At 54.1% G+C, this 19,458-nt stretch overlaps 1 protein-coding gene across 3 annotated transcripts in view; it reads left to right on the forward strand.

Moving 5' to 3' along the window:
* The window catches only part of REEP1 (receptor accessory protein 1), a 172,301-nt gene that overhangs the window by 63,775 nt on the left and 89,068 nt on the right, over window positions 1-19,458 (forward strand). For all 3 annotated transcript variants that reach the window (XM_075346788.1, XM_075346787.1, XM_075346789.1), the window contains exon 3: window positions 18,230-18,306. In XM_075346788.1, coding sequence (XP_075202903.1) covers window positions 18,230-18,306 — 77 coding nt within the window. The remainder of the gene's footprint in view (window positions 1-18,229; window positions 18,307-19,458) is intronic.

The raw sequence follows: 19,458 nt of genomic DNA on the forward strand, positions 1-19,458 counted from the left end.
TGCTCGCCAGGTGAGCAGAGATGTTAGTGAACCCACTGGGCCACAGCACATAGAAAACCCAGAGAACCCAGAGGGGCTTGACTACGGACCTGAGCCTGGTCTTCTCCAGAGCCCCTAATGGTGAGGGTATTACGCTGCAGATATGAGTCCGGGTGACACTTGGAAAGACTGGTGCTGCATCGGCTAGTCCCAGGGGTACAGGAGAGACAGTCTCTGGCAGTATGTTACAGAAGCAGCAGGTGTCCGGGATGGGTGGATGGACAGATGGTAGCGGCAGCAGTGGATAATACTTTGTGGCAGCAGGTATTGTGGTAGGCAGCCAGAGTAGCAGCTTGTAGCGGCAGCTAGGTAATGGCAGCAGCACTGTGTAATGCAAACAGGGATCAGCAAAAGAACTAGCACAATGTAACAGTGCTAGGAGACCTAAGAACTAGCAACATATGGACTAGTTTCTCAAGCACCACTGATAGGGCAGAGGTGCTGTTAGGACCAGGTGGACGGGCAGGCCCAGTAGGTGGATCCACTGGGCTGAACACCTCACCGAGGGCAAGGTGCCCGGTAGCCGGAGCACTACGGGTAGCAGGACAGTCCGTTCAGAGGAGTGGAGTGAAGAAGTCCCTGGGACCACGGAGTCTCTGATGGTAGTCCGGGTGACGGAGCTCAGGTTCGGAGGCCGAGATGACGTCAGGCAGAATCCGGAACCAACGGAGCGAGGAGGTGGGTCACCACACGGATCCAGGGATCGGAGATGGTAGGGACTGACGGGATGGCAGACAGTCACCGTTCGGGGTTCGGGAATCGTCAGGACCGGTTGGCGAGACAGGAGCGACTCTACAAGAGAGATAGGTAAGTATGGCACAAGACACAAGGAGACCTGACTCCTAGCTTAGCAAACACGAACAGGCCCCGCCCACTTGGAAAGGATCCCCCTATATACCCTGTACCTGATTCCTCAATATCCTGTTGGAGGACACTGGCCCTTTAAGAGAGGGTCAAAGACCGCGCGCGCGCCCTAATGCGCATGCGCGAGGCCCGGGTGCCAGAAGCCAGAGCAGGGAGCGGTGCACAGGACGCAGGAGTGCCGGGCTGGCTCAGCGTTGCCGATGGGCGCCGGGAGCGGGGACTGGGCTGCCTGGAGACCACAGGTGATGGGGCATGGAGGCTGTGGAGCGGGGGACCGGGAAACATGGCACGGGAGTGACGGAGCGTGACCTGAGAGCGGGGAAGCATGGCAGAGGAGCTGGTGAGCATGGCAGGGGGGCCGGGAAGCATGGCAGGGGAGCCGGTGAGCGTGACAGTACCCCCTCCCCCACGCCCCCCTCCCCACAACCAGGACAGGAAGGCACGTATCAGGGGAGTACCTACATTCTCCCGGGGTTCCCAGGACCTATCCTCAGGACCATACCCAGCCCAGTCCACCAGGAAGAACTGTCGGCCCCGCACGGTCTTCATGGCCACGATATCCCTTACCGCATAAATGTCATTGTGAGGCAAATCCCGGGATATGAAGATGAATTATGACTCCAGTCATAATCCCTCATCACTCCCTGGCAGTGCCCCCTCCCTTCTTGTTCTCAGTGTTCCACTTACACCTCCATGGCCATGTCCTGTGATATGGAGATGAGGTGGTGTGGGAACAATGGACACAGGATGACTCCCTGCCGTCACCCTGTAACAAGAGTTGTATCTCATTAGCAAGGCTATGGAACTAGCAGACAGAACGACTCCAGTAAAAAATGGTTCATATCTCGCAAGCCATATTTCCGATAAATATGGCAACCATAAAAATGGTGTCTCCGCATGCGGACGATGCCGGCACACCCTTTTTATGGGAGCAGGACATTGGGAAATGCCCCAGGCGTGATATCAGCCAATGGGGAACTGGCAGGCAGGTCATGAGTCCCCTCGTTCTGTAGCTAAATTCATAACTGTCACAATGAGAGCATTGGCGTCCGCCTACGACGCTCCCAGGCCAAGTTATGGCCATATTCCATGTTGTGGATTTTGTCCATAACTCCAGCCAGGGGTGGAGCAGTGCTCCCTGTGAGGTCACTAAGGTAGGAGGGGACCTGGATTGCCCAGGTTGATAACCCTACTTCGGCCATTTTCCAGTGTTCTTTTCGCTGGGGGCACGTGTAGGAAACATCTGTGGGAAGGATCCTAGAAACCTGGGTACAGCGCCCCCCTGTGGCCAGACGCAACAAGGTAACTGCTGGAACTGTGTATCCTGTTTGTAACCCATGCTTTGATTGTAACTGTACTCTGACATATGTATATTCTGTAGATTCCCTATTGTATATATTGTAGTTTCTAGTGTGCTTTAGGCTGATTAAATTATATAATTAATCTTGGGCTGTTCTGTTATCTCGATCTTGAATCCCACGTCTGTGTGTTCGGCTAATAGTTACCGTGAAGCGGTTGGTGGCAGCGAATTGTGCCAAGGATTATTGTGGGGAGGCCAGTGAGATTCGGGGAGATTTTATATATTCCGCCCGCGGAGGTCGGGGGAATATATACCTTACTCTCACCGGGGACCCTTCAATAATCGGCATAAGTAGTATAGCGGCCTCCTTGCTTATTGTCGGGCAATTCCATAATTGGCCTGACTATAAGAGGGGCGCTAGAGAGCGCATCACGTGCTCTGTCTGTCGGTCGGGAGGTATAAAGGAGGGGTGACCCCCACTTGTTACCCCCCGATTGTGACGTACTGGTAGCCAGCGCGGGGGATTTCTGAGTGACCCCCCCGGTGGTTTGTGACATATTGGTGGCATAGCGGTGGGATCGAGATAATAGTGTGTGTGAGTGTGAGACCCATACTCCCAGACACTAAAGACTGCCTGCAGCAGCTGTGGCTGCTGGGGTCTTCAGACTAGCTCAACACTAGAGTGTCAGAGTGCAGATACTGTAAGGTGTGTGGAGGCATCAGGTGTCAGTTCTGTGTCAGTGACCAAAAGTCTGCAAGAATGGCTGATGGCACCAGGAGCAGAGCTATGCAACTGGCCAATGCTAAGGCAGGAGCCGAAGAGAGGGAGGACGGTGCTGTGGACAGCAATGAGGAGGTTGCCCACGAGTCCTCCAGGAGCTCGACGCCAGAAAACCGTTCTGCCGAGGACATTGCGCAACCTGGCACTGCTGGACAAGATGAGGAGGAGCTCACCCAAGGTTCCTCAACGAGCCAGATGCCAGCCCTCCGCTCTGAAAGGGACAGTGAATCGCCTAGCTCTGCAGCGTGCCGCAGATCACCACGTGCCATTCCACCGAGCCTGGGAGGCTCGGATAGCCTTCTTCAAATGGCTATGGCCCTTCTCCAGGCTGGAGACCAGAAGGGCTACAAGGAACTCCTGGCAGAGCGCAGGGCAGAGCGGCAGGCAGCGCGTGACGCTGAGGCTGCGGAGCGGCACGCAGAGCGTGAGGCTGCGGAGCGAGAGCGGCAGGCAGCGCGTGAAGAGCGAGAGCGACAGGCAGACCGTGACTACCAGCTGCAGCTAGCTCAGCTCCGGCCCTCATCAGCCACATGTGACCTTCGAGACACCAAACTTCCAAAGGTCCGTGTTGAGGACTTCCCAGTGCTGGAGAAGGATGGAGACTTGGACTCTTTCTTGACTGCTTTTGAACGGACTTGCTTGCAGCACCATCTGGACAAGGACCAGTGGGCCAAATACCTGACCCCCCGTTTAAGGGGTAAGGCCCTGGATATCCTTGGGGACTTGCCTGCTGAGGCAGATCAGGGCTACGACACCATCAAGCGGGCCCTGATCCAACAGTACAACCTCACTCCAGAGTCCTACCGCAAGAAGTTCCGGAGCCTACAGAAGGGACCAAAGGACTCCTGGGCTGACCACCGGCGGGCACTTGCCCGAGCTGCCGACCACTGGACCCAAGGCCTGCAGCTTTCCACCGGACCGGAGATCCTGGACTTGTTCATCACGGAGCAACTCTTGTGGAACTGCCCTGAGGATCTCCGCCAGTTCATCCGAGACCAGAAGCCAAAGGGGTCCACGGCTACAGCTGCCCTTGCCGATGACTACACCAACAACCGGGCCCCTGAGGCCAGGAGAGCGGCCACCAGCAGCACCTGGAGAGGGGGTAAGATGAATTCTGCGACTGCCCCACCTGCCCCTAGACTGCAGGGGGTGTCCCCCTCAACTCCCCTCTCCAGGCCCGTGGCGGAACCAAGACGGTGCCACCAGTGCAACCTACCTGGACACTTCAAGGCCATGTGCCCTCAGCGTCCCAAGGCCCCGGCTCCGTCCCCGTCCCAAGGGCCGCCCAAGGTGTATTGTGTGGGTGGGGGTGGTGGTAGGTCCCTGGACAGCTTCCAACCTGTCACCGTCGGCCGGTCTGTGACCATAGGACTGCGAGACAGCGCCTCGGAGGTGACTCTGGTGCTGCCTGAGATGGTGTCCCCCCAAGACTTGATCCCTGGAAAAACCCTCGCTGTCTCCGGGATTGGAGGCACTGACCCGGCGCTGCCTGTTGCTGACATTTATGTGGACTGGGGCGCAGGGCGGGGGGTGAGGGAGGTGGGGGTAACTGATCGGATCCCTGCAAACGTGCTACTTGGGACAGATTTGGGGCAGATAACCTCCCAGTTTGGGCCCCCCCCAAGGGCTGAACCTTCAGCCCGTACTGACATGACTCCTAACAATGTTAATGTGTTATCTATGAATGATGTAAGGGAGGAGGGAGTGAACTCTGATATTTCTGCTTGCATAGACACCATAGACACACACTCAGCTGCAGCTGTGACAGGGGAGGGGGTCAGAGAAAGGTGTGACAATGCCTCTACAAGTAACCAGCCTGTGAGCTGGGATCTGTTGCCCTCTGCAGGGATAAGCAGAGAGCAGGGTGCTGCAGGGGGAGGACCAGTGTGTGGGGTGGGGGCTACCACAGCAAATGTGGGGTCCCCAGAGATTTCACAGCGGGGTTCTGTTGCTGCAGGAGGGGAACAGGCAGGTGAGATTGGGGCCGGTCCAGGAGCGGAAGTGCTCCCAGGTAAGATCTCGGTGCATGGTTCCCCCACAACCGGGGTGTCAGGAAGCCAGGTAGGTCTGCCTGAACCGGCGACTTGGTCAGGAACGGAGGAGGAGCAGGCACGACCCACGGTCGCAGCGGCTGTGGCCGCTGTCACCCGCAGTGGGAGTGCTGGAAGCCAAGGGGCCTCCCGGAGGTCCGATAGCTCTTCCCCTTCTGACCAAGTGGCAGCCGAGTCAGGTGGAGGCCAGGACACAGGTCCCGGGGTTCTGACTGAAGATGTGACAGTCTCGTCGATTCTGGCCACATCTAGTCAGGGGTTTCAGGCAGCGTTAGAAGCTGACGACAGCCTGAAAGCTCTTAAGGAGCAGGCGGCACAGCCTCCCTCGGACTCGGACCCGGAGCGAGTGGTCTGGGACCAAGGACGGCTGTACCGGGCCACGGTCCAGCAGGGTTCACCGGAGGCGTGGCCCAGGGACCGACAGTTGGTGGTACCCTATCCGTTCCGGACGGAGTTGTTGCGGATCGCACATGAGATTCCGATGGCCGGACACCTAGGGATCGCTAAGACCAAGGCCAGGTTAAACCAGCATTTCTACTGGCCAAAAATGGGGGCCGATGTGGCTGCCTACTGCCGTTCGTGTGAAACCTGTCAGAGAGTGGGGAAGGCGGGGCCACGCCCCAAAGCCCCACTAGTATCTCTGCCAATCATCGATGAGCCTTTCAGGAGGGTGGCTGTGGATCTGGTCGGCCCGCTGGCCATCCCCAGCAGCTCCGGGAAACGCTTCCTACTGACGGTAGTGGACTATGCCACCCGGTACCCAGAAGCAGTGGCCTTGTCGTCCATTCGGGCTGACAAGGTGGCCACCGCATTGCTGGAGATTTTCTCCCGAGTGGGTTTTCCCCAGGAAATGCTCACTGACCGGGGGACCCAATTCATGTCCCAGCTGATGGAGGCCCTCTGTAAGCAAGTCCAGGTGCGACATCTGGTGGCCAGCCCGTACCATCCACAGACTAATGGCCTGTGCGAGCGGTTCAATGGCACCTTAAAGCAGATGCTTAAGATGTTGGTCGACTCCCATGGGCGTGACTGGGAGCGGTATCTCCCACACCTGTTATTTGCTTACCGGGAGGTTCCACAGGCCTCAACAGGATTCTCACCGTTTGAGCTCCTGTACGGGCGACGTGTGCGGGGCCCCCTGGCTCTGGTGAAAGAGGCTTGGGAAGGGGATTTGGCCACCCCTGGAGTGTCGGTTATCGAGTATGTCATGCGCTTCCGGGACAAAATGCAGGCCTTGACGCAACTGGTACACGACAATATGGCTCAAGCCCAGGCCGATCAGAAGCGTTGGTACGACCAGAACGCTTGTGAGAGGACCTACCAAGTGGGTCAAAAGGTGTGGGTACTGGTCCCCGTACCACAGGACAAGCTTCAGGCAGCCTGGGAAGGCCCATACCTCGTGTACCAGCAGCTCAACCCTGTAACGTACCTGGTCACCCTGGACCCTGCCCGTGGAAGGCGGAAGCCCTTCCATGTGAACATGATGAAGGCACATCATGAGCGGGAGGCATGTGCGCTCCCCGTGTGCAACCTGCCCGAGGAGGGAGAAGCGGAAACCCTCTTGGATATGCTAGCCCAGGTTAGGGCAGGCGGATCCATTGAGGATGTGGAGGTTGGCCACCAGCTCTTGGAAGACCAACGGTCCCAGCTGTGGGCCACCCTCCTCCCCTTCCGGGGGTTGTTTACCAACCAGCCCGGAAGGACTGACTTGGCTGTCCATCACGTGGACACTGGGGATCATCCCCCGATCCGGCGTTCAGCATATCGGGTCTCCCTGGAGGTGCAGCAACACATGCGCCAGGAGATTGACGAGATGCTGAAGCTGGGGGTGATCCAGGCATCCAACAGCGCTTGGGCCTCGCCTGTAGTCCTCGTCCCTAAGAAGGACCGAACCACTCGGTTCTGCGTGGACTACAGGGGGCTCAATGCGGTCACGGTCGCCGATGCGTACCCAATGCCACGCATCGATGACCTGCTCGATCAGTTGGCCGGGGCTCAGTACCTGACCATCATGGATCTGAGCCGGGGATATTGGCAGATCCCCCTGACTCGCAAGGCCAGGGAACGCTCTGCCTTTATTACCCCATTTGGACTGTACGAGTCCACGGTGATGCCATTCGGGATGAGGAATGCCCCTGCCACTTTCCAGTGGATGGTCAACACCCTGCTCAAGGGACTTGAAGGGTACGCGGCCGCGTACCTGGATGACATTGCCGTCTTCAGTCCCACCTGGGAGGACCACCTAGAGCATCTAGCACAGGTGCTCAGGCGGATCCACCGGGCAGGTTTGACCATCAAGCCGGGAAAGTGTCAGCTGGCCATGAGCGAGGTCCAGTACCTCGGTCACCGGGTAGGTGGGAGAACACTGAAGCCCGAGCCTGAGAAAGTGGAAGCCATCGCATCCTGGCCCACCCCCAGGACCAAGAAGCAGGTGATGTCCTTCTTGGGGACCGCTGGGTACTATAGGAGGTTTGTTCCATGCTATAGTAGCCTGGCAAAGCCCTTGACGGACCTTACCAAGAAGAAGCTGCCCTCTGCAGTCGATTGGACAATGGACTGCGAGACAGCCTTCCGGGCCCTAAAGGACGCCCTGTCCAGCCCGCCCGTGCTACAGGCAGCCGACTTCACGCGGCCGTTTGTAGTACAGACCGACGCCAGTGACTTCGGCCTCGGTGCGGTGCTCAGCCAGGTGGACTCTGCGAGCCAAGAGCACCCAGTCTTGTACCTGAGCAGGAAGCTGTTACCAAGGGAAGTTGCCTATTCCACGATGGAGAAGGAGTGCCTGGCCATAGTGTGGGCCCTGCAGCGTCTGCAACCCTATCTATACGGGCGCCACTTCATCGTGGAGACGGACCACAATCCCCTCAGCTGGTTGCACACCGTCTCTGGGACGAATGGGCGATTGTTGCGATGGAGCCTTGCGCTCCAGCAATACAACTTCACCATTCGCCACAAAAGGGGCCGTGACCACGGTAACGCAGACGGGCTGTCCCGACAAGGAGAGGTCGCGGACGGGCGCACGGGGGAACACCGGAGTGTGCTGCCCCCTAGCGCCCTCAAAAGGGGGGAGGTGTGAGGCAAATCCCGGGATATGAAGATGAATTATGACTCCAGTCATAATCCCTCATCACTCCCTGGCAGTGCCCCCTCCCTTCTTGTTCTCAGTGTTCCACTTACACCTCCATGGCCATGTCCTGTGATATGGAGATGAGGTGGTGTGGGAACAATGGACACAGGATGACTCCCTGCCGTCACCCTGTAACAAGAGTTGTATCTCATTAGCAAGGCTATGGAACTAGCAGACAGAACGACTCCAGTAAAAAATGGTTCATATCTCGCAAGCCATATTTCCGATAAATATGGCAACCATAAAAATGGTGTCTCCGCATGCGGACGATGCCGGCACACCCTTTTTATGGGAGCAGGACATTGGGAAATGCCCCAGGCGTGATATCAGCCAATGGGGAACTGGCAGGCAGGTCATGAGTCCCCTCGTTCTGTAGCTAAATTCATAACTGTCACAATGAGAGCATTGGCGTCCGCCTACGACGCTCCCAGGCCAAGTTATGGCCATATTCCATGTTGTGGATTTTGTCCATAACTCCAGCCAGGGGTGGAGCAGTGCTCCCTGTGAGGTCACTAAGGTAGGAGGGGACCTGGATTGCCCAGGTTGATAACCCTACTTCGGCCATTTTCCAGTGTTCTTTTCGCTGGGGGCACGTGTAGGAAACATCTGTGGGAAGGATCCTAGAAACCTGGGTACAGCGCCCCCCTGTGGCCAGACGCAACAAGGTAACTGCTGGAACTGTGTATGCCTGTTTGTAACCCATGCTTTGATTGTAACTGTACTCTGACATATGTATATTCTGTAGATTCCCTATTGTATATATTGTAGTTTCTAGTGTGCTTTAGGCTGATTAAATTATATAATTAATCTTGGGCTGTTCTGTTATCTCGATCTTGAATCCCACGTCTGTTTGTTCGGCTAATAGTTACCGTGAAGCGGTTGGTGGCAGCGAATTGTGCCAAGGATTATTGTGGGGAGGCCAGTGAGATTCGGGGAGATTTTATATATTCCGCCCGCGGAGGTCGGGGGAATATATACCTTACTCTCACCGGGGACCCTTCAATAATCGGCATAAGTAGTATAGCGGCCTCCTTGCTTATTGTCGGGCAATTCCATAATTGGCCTGACTATAAGAGGGGCGCTAGAGAGCGCATCACGTGCTCTGTCTGTCGGTCGGGAGGTATAAAGGAGGGGTGACCCCCACTTGTTACCCCCCGATTGTGACGTACTGGTAGCCAGCGCGGGGGATTTCTGAGTGACCCCCCCGGTGGTTTGTGACAGTCATCATCAGCAATAGGAGGAGGAGCAGAACTGGCAGCATCGGAGAAGGGACCAAGGACAACCGGCTTGAGCAGGGAGACGTGGAAGGAGTTGGGTATCCTCATCGTGGCCGGGAGCTGCAGCTTGTAGGAGACCTCATTTATTTTGCTGATGACTTTAAACGGCCCGATGTAGCGAGGACCCAGCTTGTATGATGGTAGCTTCAATCGGACGTATTTGGAAGCAAGCCAGACGAGATCTCCTGGAGAGAAACACGGAGGATCCAGACGCCTCTTGTCTGCGTGTCTCTTCATCCGCAGGGAAGCACGTCCAAGGGACGTCTTGACAGAGTCCCAAATTGTTGTAAAGTCACGGACTACAGCATCAGCAGCAAGGACATCCGAGGAAGAAGATACAGGTAATGGGACGGAAGGCTGAAGTCCGTAAACGACATGGAAGGGAGAGCTGGAGGAGGACTCACTGACGTGGTGGTTATGGGAGAATTCAGCCCAAGGAAGAAGCGTGGACCAGTCATCGTGATGGGTATTAACGTAGTGACGCAAGAAGGAGGTCAGGATCTGATTGACTCGTTCCACTTGGCCATTCGACTGAGGATGGTAGGCTGAAGAAAAGTCCAGAGCCACTCCCAGATGTTTGCAGAGGGCCCTCCAGAAGCGGGAGGTAAACTGAGTTCCTCTGTCGGACACAATGTGTGATGGAAAGCCATGCAACCGGAAGATGTGCTGTATGTAGGCGTCAGCGAGTTCCTGGGCAGAGGGCAGTCCAGCCATAGGGACAAAATGAGCCATTTTGGAGAACCGGTCCACCACGACCCATATGACTGTGTGTCCGGCGGACAAGGGCAAGTCTGTAATAAAGTCCATTGCAATGTGTTGCCATGGAACGGAGGGAATTGGCAGAGGCAGAAGGCGACCATATGGCAGGTGTTTGGGCGTCTTGTTCCGGGCACAAGAGGAGCAGGCTGAGAGAAAAGACGCGACGTCCGTGCGAAGGGATGGCCACCAGTAGTGACGTACAATTGTACTCCATGTTCTCTTCTGACCAGCATGGCCGGCTATTTTCGAGGCATGGCCCCAATGCAACACTTTTTGTCTGTCAGTCTCAGAGACATAGGTCTTCCCGGGCGGTATCTGGGCCAGGGTGACAGGGGCCACCGGAATGATTTTACTTGGGCAGATGATGGGCTGGGATGTCTCCTCCTCCTGTTCCATGGGCACGAATGACCTGGACAAGGCATCTGCTCGCACATTCTTATCCGCGGGCCGAAAATGGAGCTGAAAATCGAACCTGGCAAAGAACAAGGACCACCTGGCTTGTCGTGGGTTCAGTCGCTGAGCAGACCGCAGGTATTCCAGGTTCTTGTGGTCCGTGTAAATGATCACGGGGTACACTGCTCCCTCCAGAAGGTAGCGCCACTCCTCCAGAGCCAGTTTGACTGCTAATAGCTCTCGGTCACCGATGGTGTAGTTGTGTTCAGGCGCTGAGAAGCTCTTGGAGTAGAAACCGCAAGTAACCATCTTCCCGGAGGAGGACTTCTGCATGAGCACTGCTCCGGCTCCCGAGGAGGAGGCATCCACCTCCAAGGTGAACTGTCGGTTTAACTCAGGACGGTGGAGCACAGGAGAGGAAGCAAATGCCTGTTTCAGGGAGCCAAACGCGGCGTCGGCCGCAGGTGACCAGTCCTTTGGATTAGCCCCCTTCTTGGTCAAGGCGAAGAGAGGCACAGTCAGGGCAGAGAAGTGAGGGATGAACTGTCGGTAATAGTTTGCAAATCCAATAAACCGTTGGATTGCCTTCAGTCCGTAAGGAGGGGGCCAGTTGAGAATGGAAGAGACCTTCTCTGGGTCCATCTGCAGACCGGTATCGGAGATTATGTAACCCATTAAGGGAAGAGAAGACTGCTCGAAGACACACTTCTCGTACTTGGCGTACAGACGATTCTCTCGTAGTCTTTGTAGTACCAGCTGCACGTTCTCTCTGTGGGTCTGTAGGTCCGGAGAGAAGACCAGGATGTCATCCAGATACACCACCACACAGACGTAGAGAAGGTCCCGGAACACGTCGTTCACCAATTCTTGAAAGACTGCTGGTGTGTTACACAGGCCGAAGGGCATCACACAGTATTCGTAGTGCCCATCGCGAGTATTGAATGCGGTCTTCCATTCGTCCCCAGAGCGGATGCGGACCAGGTTGTAGGCACCCCGAAGATCCAACTTGGTAAACACACGAGCTCCTCTAAGCCGATCAAACAATTCGGGGATGAGCGGCAGGGGGTATTTATTTTTTACGGTGATTTGGTTCAATCCCCGGTAGTCAATGCATGGGCGCAGGTCGCCCTCTTTCTTCTTAACGAAGAAGAAGCCTGCTCCAGCAGGAGAGGAGGATCTCCGGATGAATCCCCTTGCCAGGTTCTCAGTGATGTAGGCAGACATGGCCCTTGTTTCAGCAGGGGACAAAGGATATATCCGTCCTCGAGGTGGTGTAGTTCCTGGGAGTAGGTCGATGGCACAGTCGTAAGGACGATGTGGCGGCAGTACCTCTGACTCCTTTTTATCAAAGACGTCCGCGAAGGACCAATAGGCCGAAGGCAGTCCTGGTAGGGACTCTGGAACCGGAGGTCGTCGGATGGGCTGTATGGACTTCAGGCAGTTCTCGTGGCAAGAGGAGCCCCATCAGGTAATTTCACCAGTACGCCAGCTGACCGACAGTTCGTGTGTCCGTAACCAGGGGAGTCCCAGCAGGATTTGATGAGACATGTGTGGGAGGACGTAGAGAGTGATGTTCTCGGTGTGCAGGGCACCGATACGTAACTCTACTGGCTTGGTGATCCACGAGATGGTGTCAGAGAGGGGTCTCCCATCTACAGAGGCAATCACGAGGGGTTTGTCGAGTGGAGTAACTGGCACCTGGTACTTGTCCACCGTGGCCTGCTGGATGAAATTGCCTGCTGCCCCGGAATCGAGGTACGCCTCGGCCGTGAACCGCGTCTCTCCTGTTGTCACTTGAACGGTCCACGTAACCGGGTCTGAGAGAGTCCCAGCACCTAGGGTGGCCTCTCCTACCAACCCTAGGCTTCGGAGTTTCCCGGCCTCTCTGGACAGGAACGTAGCAGGTGTGTGCCCTCTCCGCAGTAGAAGCAGAGCCCCTTAGCGAGCCGTTCTGCTCGGCGTTGTTCGGACTGCCTCAGACGGTCAATCTGCATGGGTTCGTGGACAGAGACGCCAGACGATGCCGACTGAGGTACGACGGGCTTCTGCGGAGGAGAGGAATGCCGTATCGGACGTCTCTCGCGGGACACCTCTTTGGATCGTTCCTGGAATCTGAGGTCCACGCGGGTGGCTAGTGCAATTAGGGCATCCAGTGTGGAAGGAACATCGCGGCCTGCCAGCTCGTCCTTAATACGACTGGAGAGTCCTTCCCAGAAGGCGGCGGTGAGGGCTTCATTGTTCCACCCCAATTCTGAGGCCAAGGTGCGAAAGCGGATGGCATACTGCCCCACCGTCATGGTCCCCTGACGTAGCCTGAGGAGTGATGAGGCGGATGCGGCGGCACGCCCGGGTTCGTCAAAGGTGGTTTTAAACGCCTGCAGGAAGTCCTGGATGTTAGCAGTTACAGGGTCCTCCCTCTCCCACCCACAAGGGGTTCATCCAGGCCAGTGCCTCACCCTCCAGATGGGACATCACAAACGCCACCTTGGCTTGGTCGGAGGCAAACAGGTGCGGAAGCAGCTTAAAGTGGAGGGAGCACTGATTTAAGAATCCTCTGCAGGTCTTAGGATCTCCGGCATAGCGGGGTGGAGAGGCTAAGCGGAGTTTAGAAGCTTCCGAGGTAGCCGCCACGGGAACTGTGGCCGTGGACTGTGCTGTAGAAGCCTGAGATGCCAGGGACGTGGCAGTTGCTTGCAGCGTGTTCAGGCGGGTACCCACCGAGGACATGAAGGCCAGCATGCGGGACTGGGTCTCGCGCTGTCGTCCAAGTTCCTGCTGCAAGTTGCCCAGCTGGGCCGCTAGTGCTTCGGCGGGATCCATGGCCTGTTCTTACTGTTAGGACCAGGTGGACGGGCAGGCCCAGGAGGTGGATCCACTGGGCTGAACACCTCACCGAGGGCAAGGTGCCCGGTAGCCGGAGCACTACGGGTAGCAGGACAGTCCGTTCAGAGGAGTGGAGTGAAGAAGTCCCTGGGACCACGGAGTCTCTGAAGGTAGTCCGGGTGACGGAGCTCAGGTTCGGAGGCCGAGATGACGTCAGGCAGAATCCGGAACCAACGGAGCGAGGAGGTGGGTCACCACACGGATCCAGGGATCGGAGATGGTAGGGACTGACGGGATGGCAGACAGTCACTGTTCGGGGTTCGGGAATCGTCAGGACCAGTTGGCGAGACAGGAGCGACTCTACAAGAGAGATAGGTAAGTATGGCACAAGACACAAGGAGACCTGACTCCTAGCTTAGCAAACACGAAGAACAGGCACTGCCCACTTGGAAAGGATCCCCCTATATACCCTGTACCTGATTCCTCAATATCCTGTTGGAGGACACTGGCCCTTTAAGAGAGGGTCAATGACCGCGCGCGCGCCCTAATGCGCATGCGCGAGGCCCGAGTGCCAGAAGCCAGAGCAGGGAGCGGTGCACAGGAGGCAGGAGTGCCGGGCTGGCTCAACGTTGCCGATGGGCGCCGGGAGCGGGGACCGGGCTGCCTGGAGACCGCAGGTGATGGGGCATGGAGGCTGTGGAGCGGGGGACCGGGAAACATGGCACGGGAGTGACGGAGCGTGACCTGAGAGCGGGGAAGCGTGGCAGGGGGAGCTGGTGAGCATGGCAGGGGGGCCGGGAAGCATGGCAGGGGAGCCGGTGAGCGTGACAGGTGCCTTACGTACCTGTGGCCTCCCTGCTGACCTGGGAGGTACTTCTGGGTTAGGAGGACGCTGGCCCTTTAAGAAAGGGGGCATGTCTGTGGGCGTGCCTTACAGGCAGAGGTCGGGAGACTGTAAGGTGTATAGGCCCTCTGGGAGGCAGCAGCATGGGACGGGGATGGGACCACTGCCGCCGAACGCCTGGACAGGTGAGAAAAACCACATCCTCGCCGGGGGATGGGGGCAGAAGAGAGCAAGGATGCCAGCATGGACGTTACAGCCCTCATATCACTCCTCTGGAAGGGGACACTTTTTGTTTCAATGAAATATTAGTGAATTCCAATAATATATGGTTGTATGCGATGCATGCAGGGTCGGGGTGGCCCACTGTTGTACAAGACACTCGTCCAGTGCACCCAGTGTCATGAGGTGTTCTGCTCCTCACTTACTAGGTGTCATGGCGACTTCAGTCTCTGTTCACATTGTGTCACGCAATAAGGGAAGACCTTGTAGATGCCCTGACTAGTGAGAGGCAGGTGAGGTTCACTAAATCCACCGCTGCTCTAATAAGACAAGAGGGTAGGGGAAACAAACAGGGGAAAAACTGCAACACAAAAGGATAAGGTACGGCTCCTGGAATGCTCCAACTCAGATCCTTCCACCAAGGGGGCCAGTATACAAATAGATTTTTTTCTTCAGCAGAGATTGTTGGGTATCTCTCTATTTAAACCTGAAGGGTGTGACTACAAAGTAATTGCAGCTGAAACACTCTCAGCCAGGGGCTGTTGGAAAAGCTGCCAGCAGCAAAACTGGCATTCACCATTTCAGTACTAAAAGAAACTAAACACATTTAAATGTAGAGAGCCAGGTGGAGATGATAGGCTCCAGTCCAAAGGTTGTCACTTGTCACCAACAACAGGGAGACGGCAGTGACACATTGCAGAGTCTGGCAGGCAACCTGATGCTTCATAGTTGCTCAGGCAGAGTCAGGCATCAACTATTTAGTGCTCTCTGGTCATCGATTTAGCAGGAGTTAATTTCTGCTGGCTGGGGAATTGTTGCTGGGGTCACAGATTGCGGACGTCCTATCACAGCCACCTCTGCCATATAAAAAATGGTGGAACTTAGCCTCACATGCCAATTAAAGCTCTAGCTTTGATCCAGCAATACATGTCTTTCTGTGTGGTGATCCAGTTATTGGTGAACAGTTGTATGCTATTTGGAGTGCAGTGTAAATATCCTTGTAGTTTGTTTATTTCCTCACTGTACTTTGTTTCTCCCTGAACATTTATTGTATTCTCCCCTGTGTGTTCTTGCTTTGAGCTTGAGCTTTGGTTTCCCCTGTCTGTGTTTTTTTTTGGGGGTTAATTTCTCCTGTCCCGGCCCTCTCCTGGGGTGGGGGAGAGGGGGTATTAGATCAGGGCTACACAGGAGTTAGGGCTATGTTGGCAGTACAGACCTCGCCACCATCAGATGTACCTCTGGAATGAGGGACAATGCAGTTTCCCTAGTCTGAGGGCCAGTCTATGCCCATACTCCTGCTTTTTGTGTCATACCCATGACATCCAGGATCTAAGACAAGTATAAGACAATCGCATTTAGAGATTACTTTGCAGACAAACACATACTATGTGTCACGTCCCCACCGGAGTCTGCCCCTGCGAACTCTGATTCAGTCACCAAGCGACGCCGTGTTCCCACTGTGGTTAGTGCTGATGATGGGATAGGAGTCGGTGCCAGTGACTCTGGTGGATGCAGGCTCCACTCATCCACTAATCTGGGTTTCCCTGGGATCTGCAGTACCACTTGCTGACTGTAGGTGGCGTGTGTCTTCCAGCTGAAGTTACCATCATTCAGCCTCAGCCAATGGGAAGACACCACACCCTTTTAAATTCCCCTCCTGTCTGCTGGACACTGCCAGAGATAGTTCTGTTTTTCTGTTACCTGGCTCCCTCTCTGTTTTGCTTAGTGACCCCTGTGTTTGGACTTCTGCTTGTTTTCTGACTACCCTTCTGCCTGCCGTTTCTGTACCTCGCCGCCAGTGCCGGATTTGACCTCTGCTTGGTTTCCTGATTACGTCCTTGCCTTGCCTCGTCTGTCCCTGTTCTGCAACTCCAGGTTTAACCCTGCCTGACTACTACTCTCTCGTAGTGCAGCCTTCCACAGGTAGTGGTCATCGGGGCTCTGTATAATTCCAAATGCCTGTATAGGGGTTAAAGGGTTTCAGGGTTCTCGGGGTCCTGCTTGGTGAGTGGCTTCCTCTAGCCTGCTATTTACAGCTAGTCTGAGTCTGTGGTTCCAGGCAGGCGTTATACTGTGGTCCATTTTATAACTGTAATATCCTGCCCACACCACTGATTGGCAGCTTTCTGTGTACACTGTGCGTATGCAGAAAGCAGCCAATCAGTGGTGTGGGCAGGGTTATACACAGCTCACGAATATGGAGGACTGCATGGCTGCAGATTTACTAGTTCTCTATTAATAATCTCTTGCTGATAAAACAGATATTTTATCAAAACTACAATAAGTATCCCAGTAAGGGGCACATCACTAGAAGAAGTATCTCTGCCCCTAAATCTTGCTTCTGTCAGAATAGGTGGAAAAATCCTGGAGACAGATTTTGCCTCACCACTAGAGATGAGCGCACCCGTGGAAGTTCGGTTCTATGGGTTCAGGCGGACTTTAGATAAAGTTCGGTTTGGGACCCGGACTTGACTTGAACCCCAATGGAAGTCACTACTTGGGCAGTTCGGGTCCCCACCCTCATGCAGCCAGCCATAAACAAATCACTTCCAGGGACGGGTGGATGGGGGTTTTCCATGTGATCACGCTGTTATTACTCCCAGTATGAGCCGTTCAAACACTGCAAATGGCTCGCATAGAGCTGAGCACCGAGTGCACCCGAGCACCGAGCGTACCTAAGCACAGCGATGCTCGCACGAGTGGTTTTTATACGTAAAGCATCTGAACTCTTGAGATGGGAGTTCCTGTCTAGGAAGGTTGTGGCCTCCTATCATGCAAGATACTATTTCTTATGGGATGAATACAATTAACCTATTCTATCCTATTGGTTATTTTTCCCATATGTGCAATAATAATAGCAAAGGTTGGAATGAGTTTATAAGGGGATGGTCACATATTCTGTATAAATTGGGGTTGGACCCTCGGAATAATTTGCGCTGGTGGGCCCAAGAAATCCCAGTCCGAAGCAGAATGTGTGCAATCTTATAGATGAAGTAACAAGATCCAGAAGGCATAGACCAAACAGAAGGAAGAAAACTATAGTTAAGGGGGCTTTACACGCTGCGACATCGCTAATGCGGAGTCGTTGGGGTCACGGAATTTGTGACGCACATCCGGCTGCATTAGCGATGTTGCTGCGTGTGACACCGATGAGCGATTTTGCATCGTTGCGAAAACGTGCAAAATCGCTCATCGGTGACATGGGGGTCCATTCTCGATTATCGTTACTGCAGCAGTAACGATGTGGTTTGTCGCTCCTGTGGCAGCACACATCGCTGCGTGTGACACCGCAGGAACGAGGAACCTCTCCTTACCTGCCTCCCGGCCACTATGAGGAAGGAAGGAGGTGGGCGGGATGTTCCGGCCACTCATCTTCGCCCCTCCGCTTCTATTGGGCGGCCGCTATGAGGAAGGAAGGAGGTGGGCGGGATGTTCCGGCCACTCATCTCCGCCCCTCCGCTTCTATTGGGCGGCCGCTCAGTGACGTCGCTGTGACGCCGCACAGACCGCCCCCTTAGAAAGGAGGCGGTTCGCCGGTCACAGCGACGTCGCCGGGCAGGTAAGTAGTGTGACGGGTCTGCGCGATGTTGTGCGGCACGGGCAGCGATTTGCCCGTGTCGCACAACAGATGGGGGCGGGTACCCACGCTAGCGATATCGGGACCGATATCGCAGCGTGTAAAGTAGCCTTTAGTCAAACTAGACTCCTCCAGCCAAAAATGTAAGCCCTTCCTCTCTTTTTGTCTTTCCTAGGTAAAATGGATGATGTACTGGATCATATTTGCACTTTTCATGACATTAGAAACATTTACAGACATCTTTCTTTGCTGGTGAGTACAAAGCAAAACATATTTCTGGCTTTAGTTGTGAAAAGGATCTCAATTGTTTGTAGCATGTAAATCCAAGGAAAAAAATCTGCCCAACCAGCTATGGCCGCGAGATAAGAAATCACAATGACGGCTCAAGAGTCAAAAAAATATCAATTTAATGAAAATATCAATAAAAAATTCTTGCAGACGTATATACCGTAGTTAAAATAATTGCATATGAAAAAAGAGCGTGATATAATAAATCTAAAAATATCACATCAATGTAAAATAAAAAATAATATCTCAAATCTTGTGCATTTATTAGTACTTTTTTTTTAATCACTTTTTACATTTTGTAAAGTGGAATGAACAAAGAAAGCAATTTTGGCTATGTTTATTAATTTGTTTATATCTTTTGTTTTGCAGTTTGAAAATAAAATAAACAAAAATATCAACCAATGCATAGAATTTTTTTTTATTTTTCCAAACATTATATTTATTGTACAAAACTAAACTTAAAGATAGATAGAAATTACCGTAGATATGGGTGTAATTGTAATGCCTCAAAAAATAAAGCCAATATATTATGTGGCATAAAATGTAAAAAAAACCCCTCAATAATAGTAGTTTATAGCTATTGTCATAGAGAAATTGTACACATTCATAAGACATCTTTGCCTCTGTTCTCTGTTAAGAAGACACCCCCCTCCCACACTGAACATATGGGATTTAAGCTGGGGTCACACATAGCGACGCAGCAGCGATAACGACGGGCGACCTGACCTTATCAGGATCGCTGCTGCGTCGTTACATGGTCGCTGGTGAGCTGTCAAACAGGCAGATCTCACCAGTGACCAGCCCCCAGCCAGCAGCGACGCGTGGAAGCGATGCTGCGCTGGTAACTAAGGTAAATATCGGGTAACCAAGGAAAGCACTTCTCTTGGTTACCCGATATTTACATTGTTTTTGCCATTTGGGTTTTGCACTGCAAAGCTGAGTTTTTGAGCAAAGTTCTGCACCAAAAAGGCTGCAGTTTGAACTGCATAGTGCGGACAAGAAACCCAAATTCCCATAGACTTTGCTTGAAAAGCAGAACACAACCATTTTGGCATTAAACGCTGCAGTTGAAAAAGCAGCAAAAAAGCAGGTAAAAAGCAGGTAAAAAGCAACGTG

The sequence above is a fragment of the Anomaloglossus baeobatrachus genome, chromosome 1 (genome assembly GCF_048569485.1).
Source record: "Anomaloglossus baeobatrachus isolate aAnoBae1 chromosome 1, aAnoBae1.hap1, whole genome shotgun sequence".
In the NCBI taxonomy this organism is placed as follows: domain Eukaryota; kingdom Metazoa; phylum Chordata; class Amphibia; order Anura; family Aromobatidae; genus Anomaloglossus; species Anomaloglossus baeobatrachus.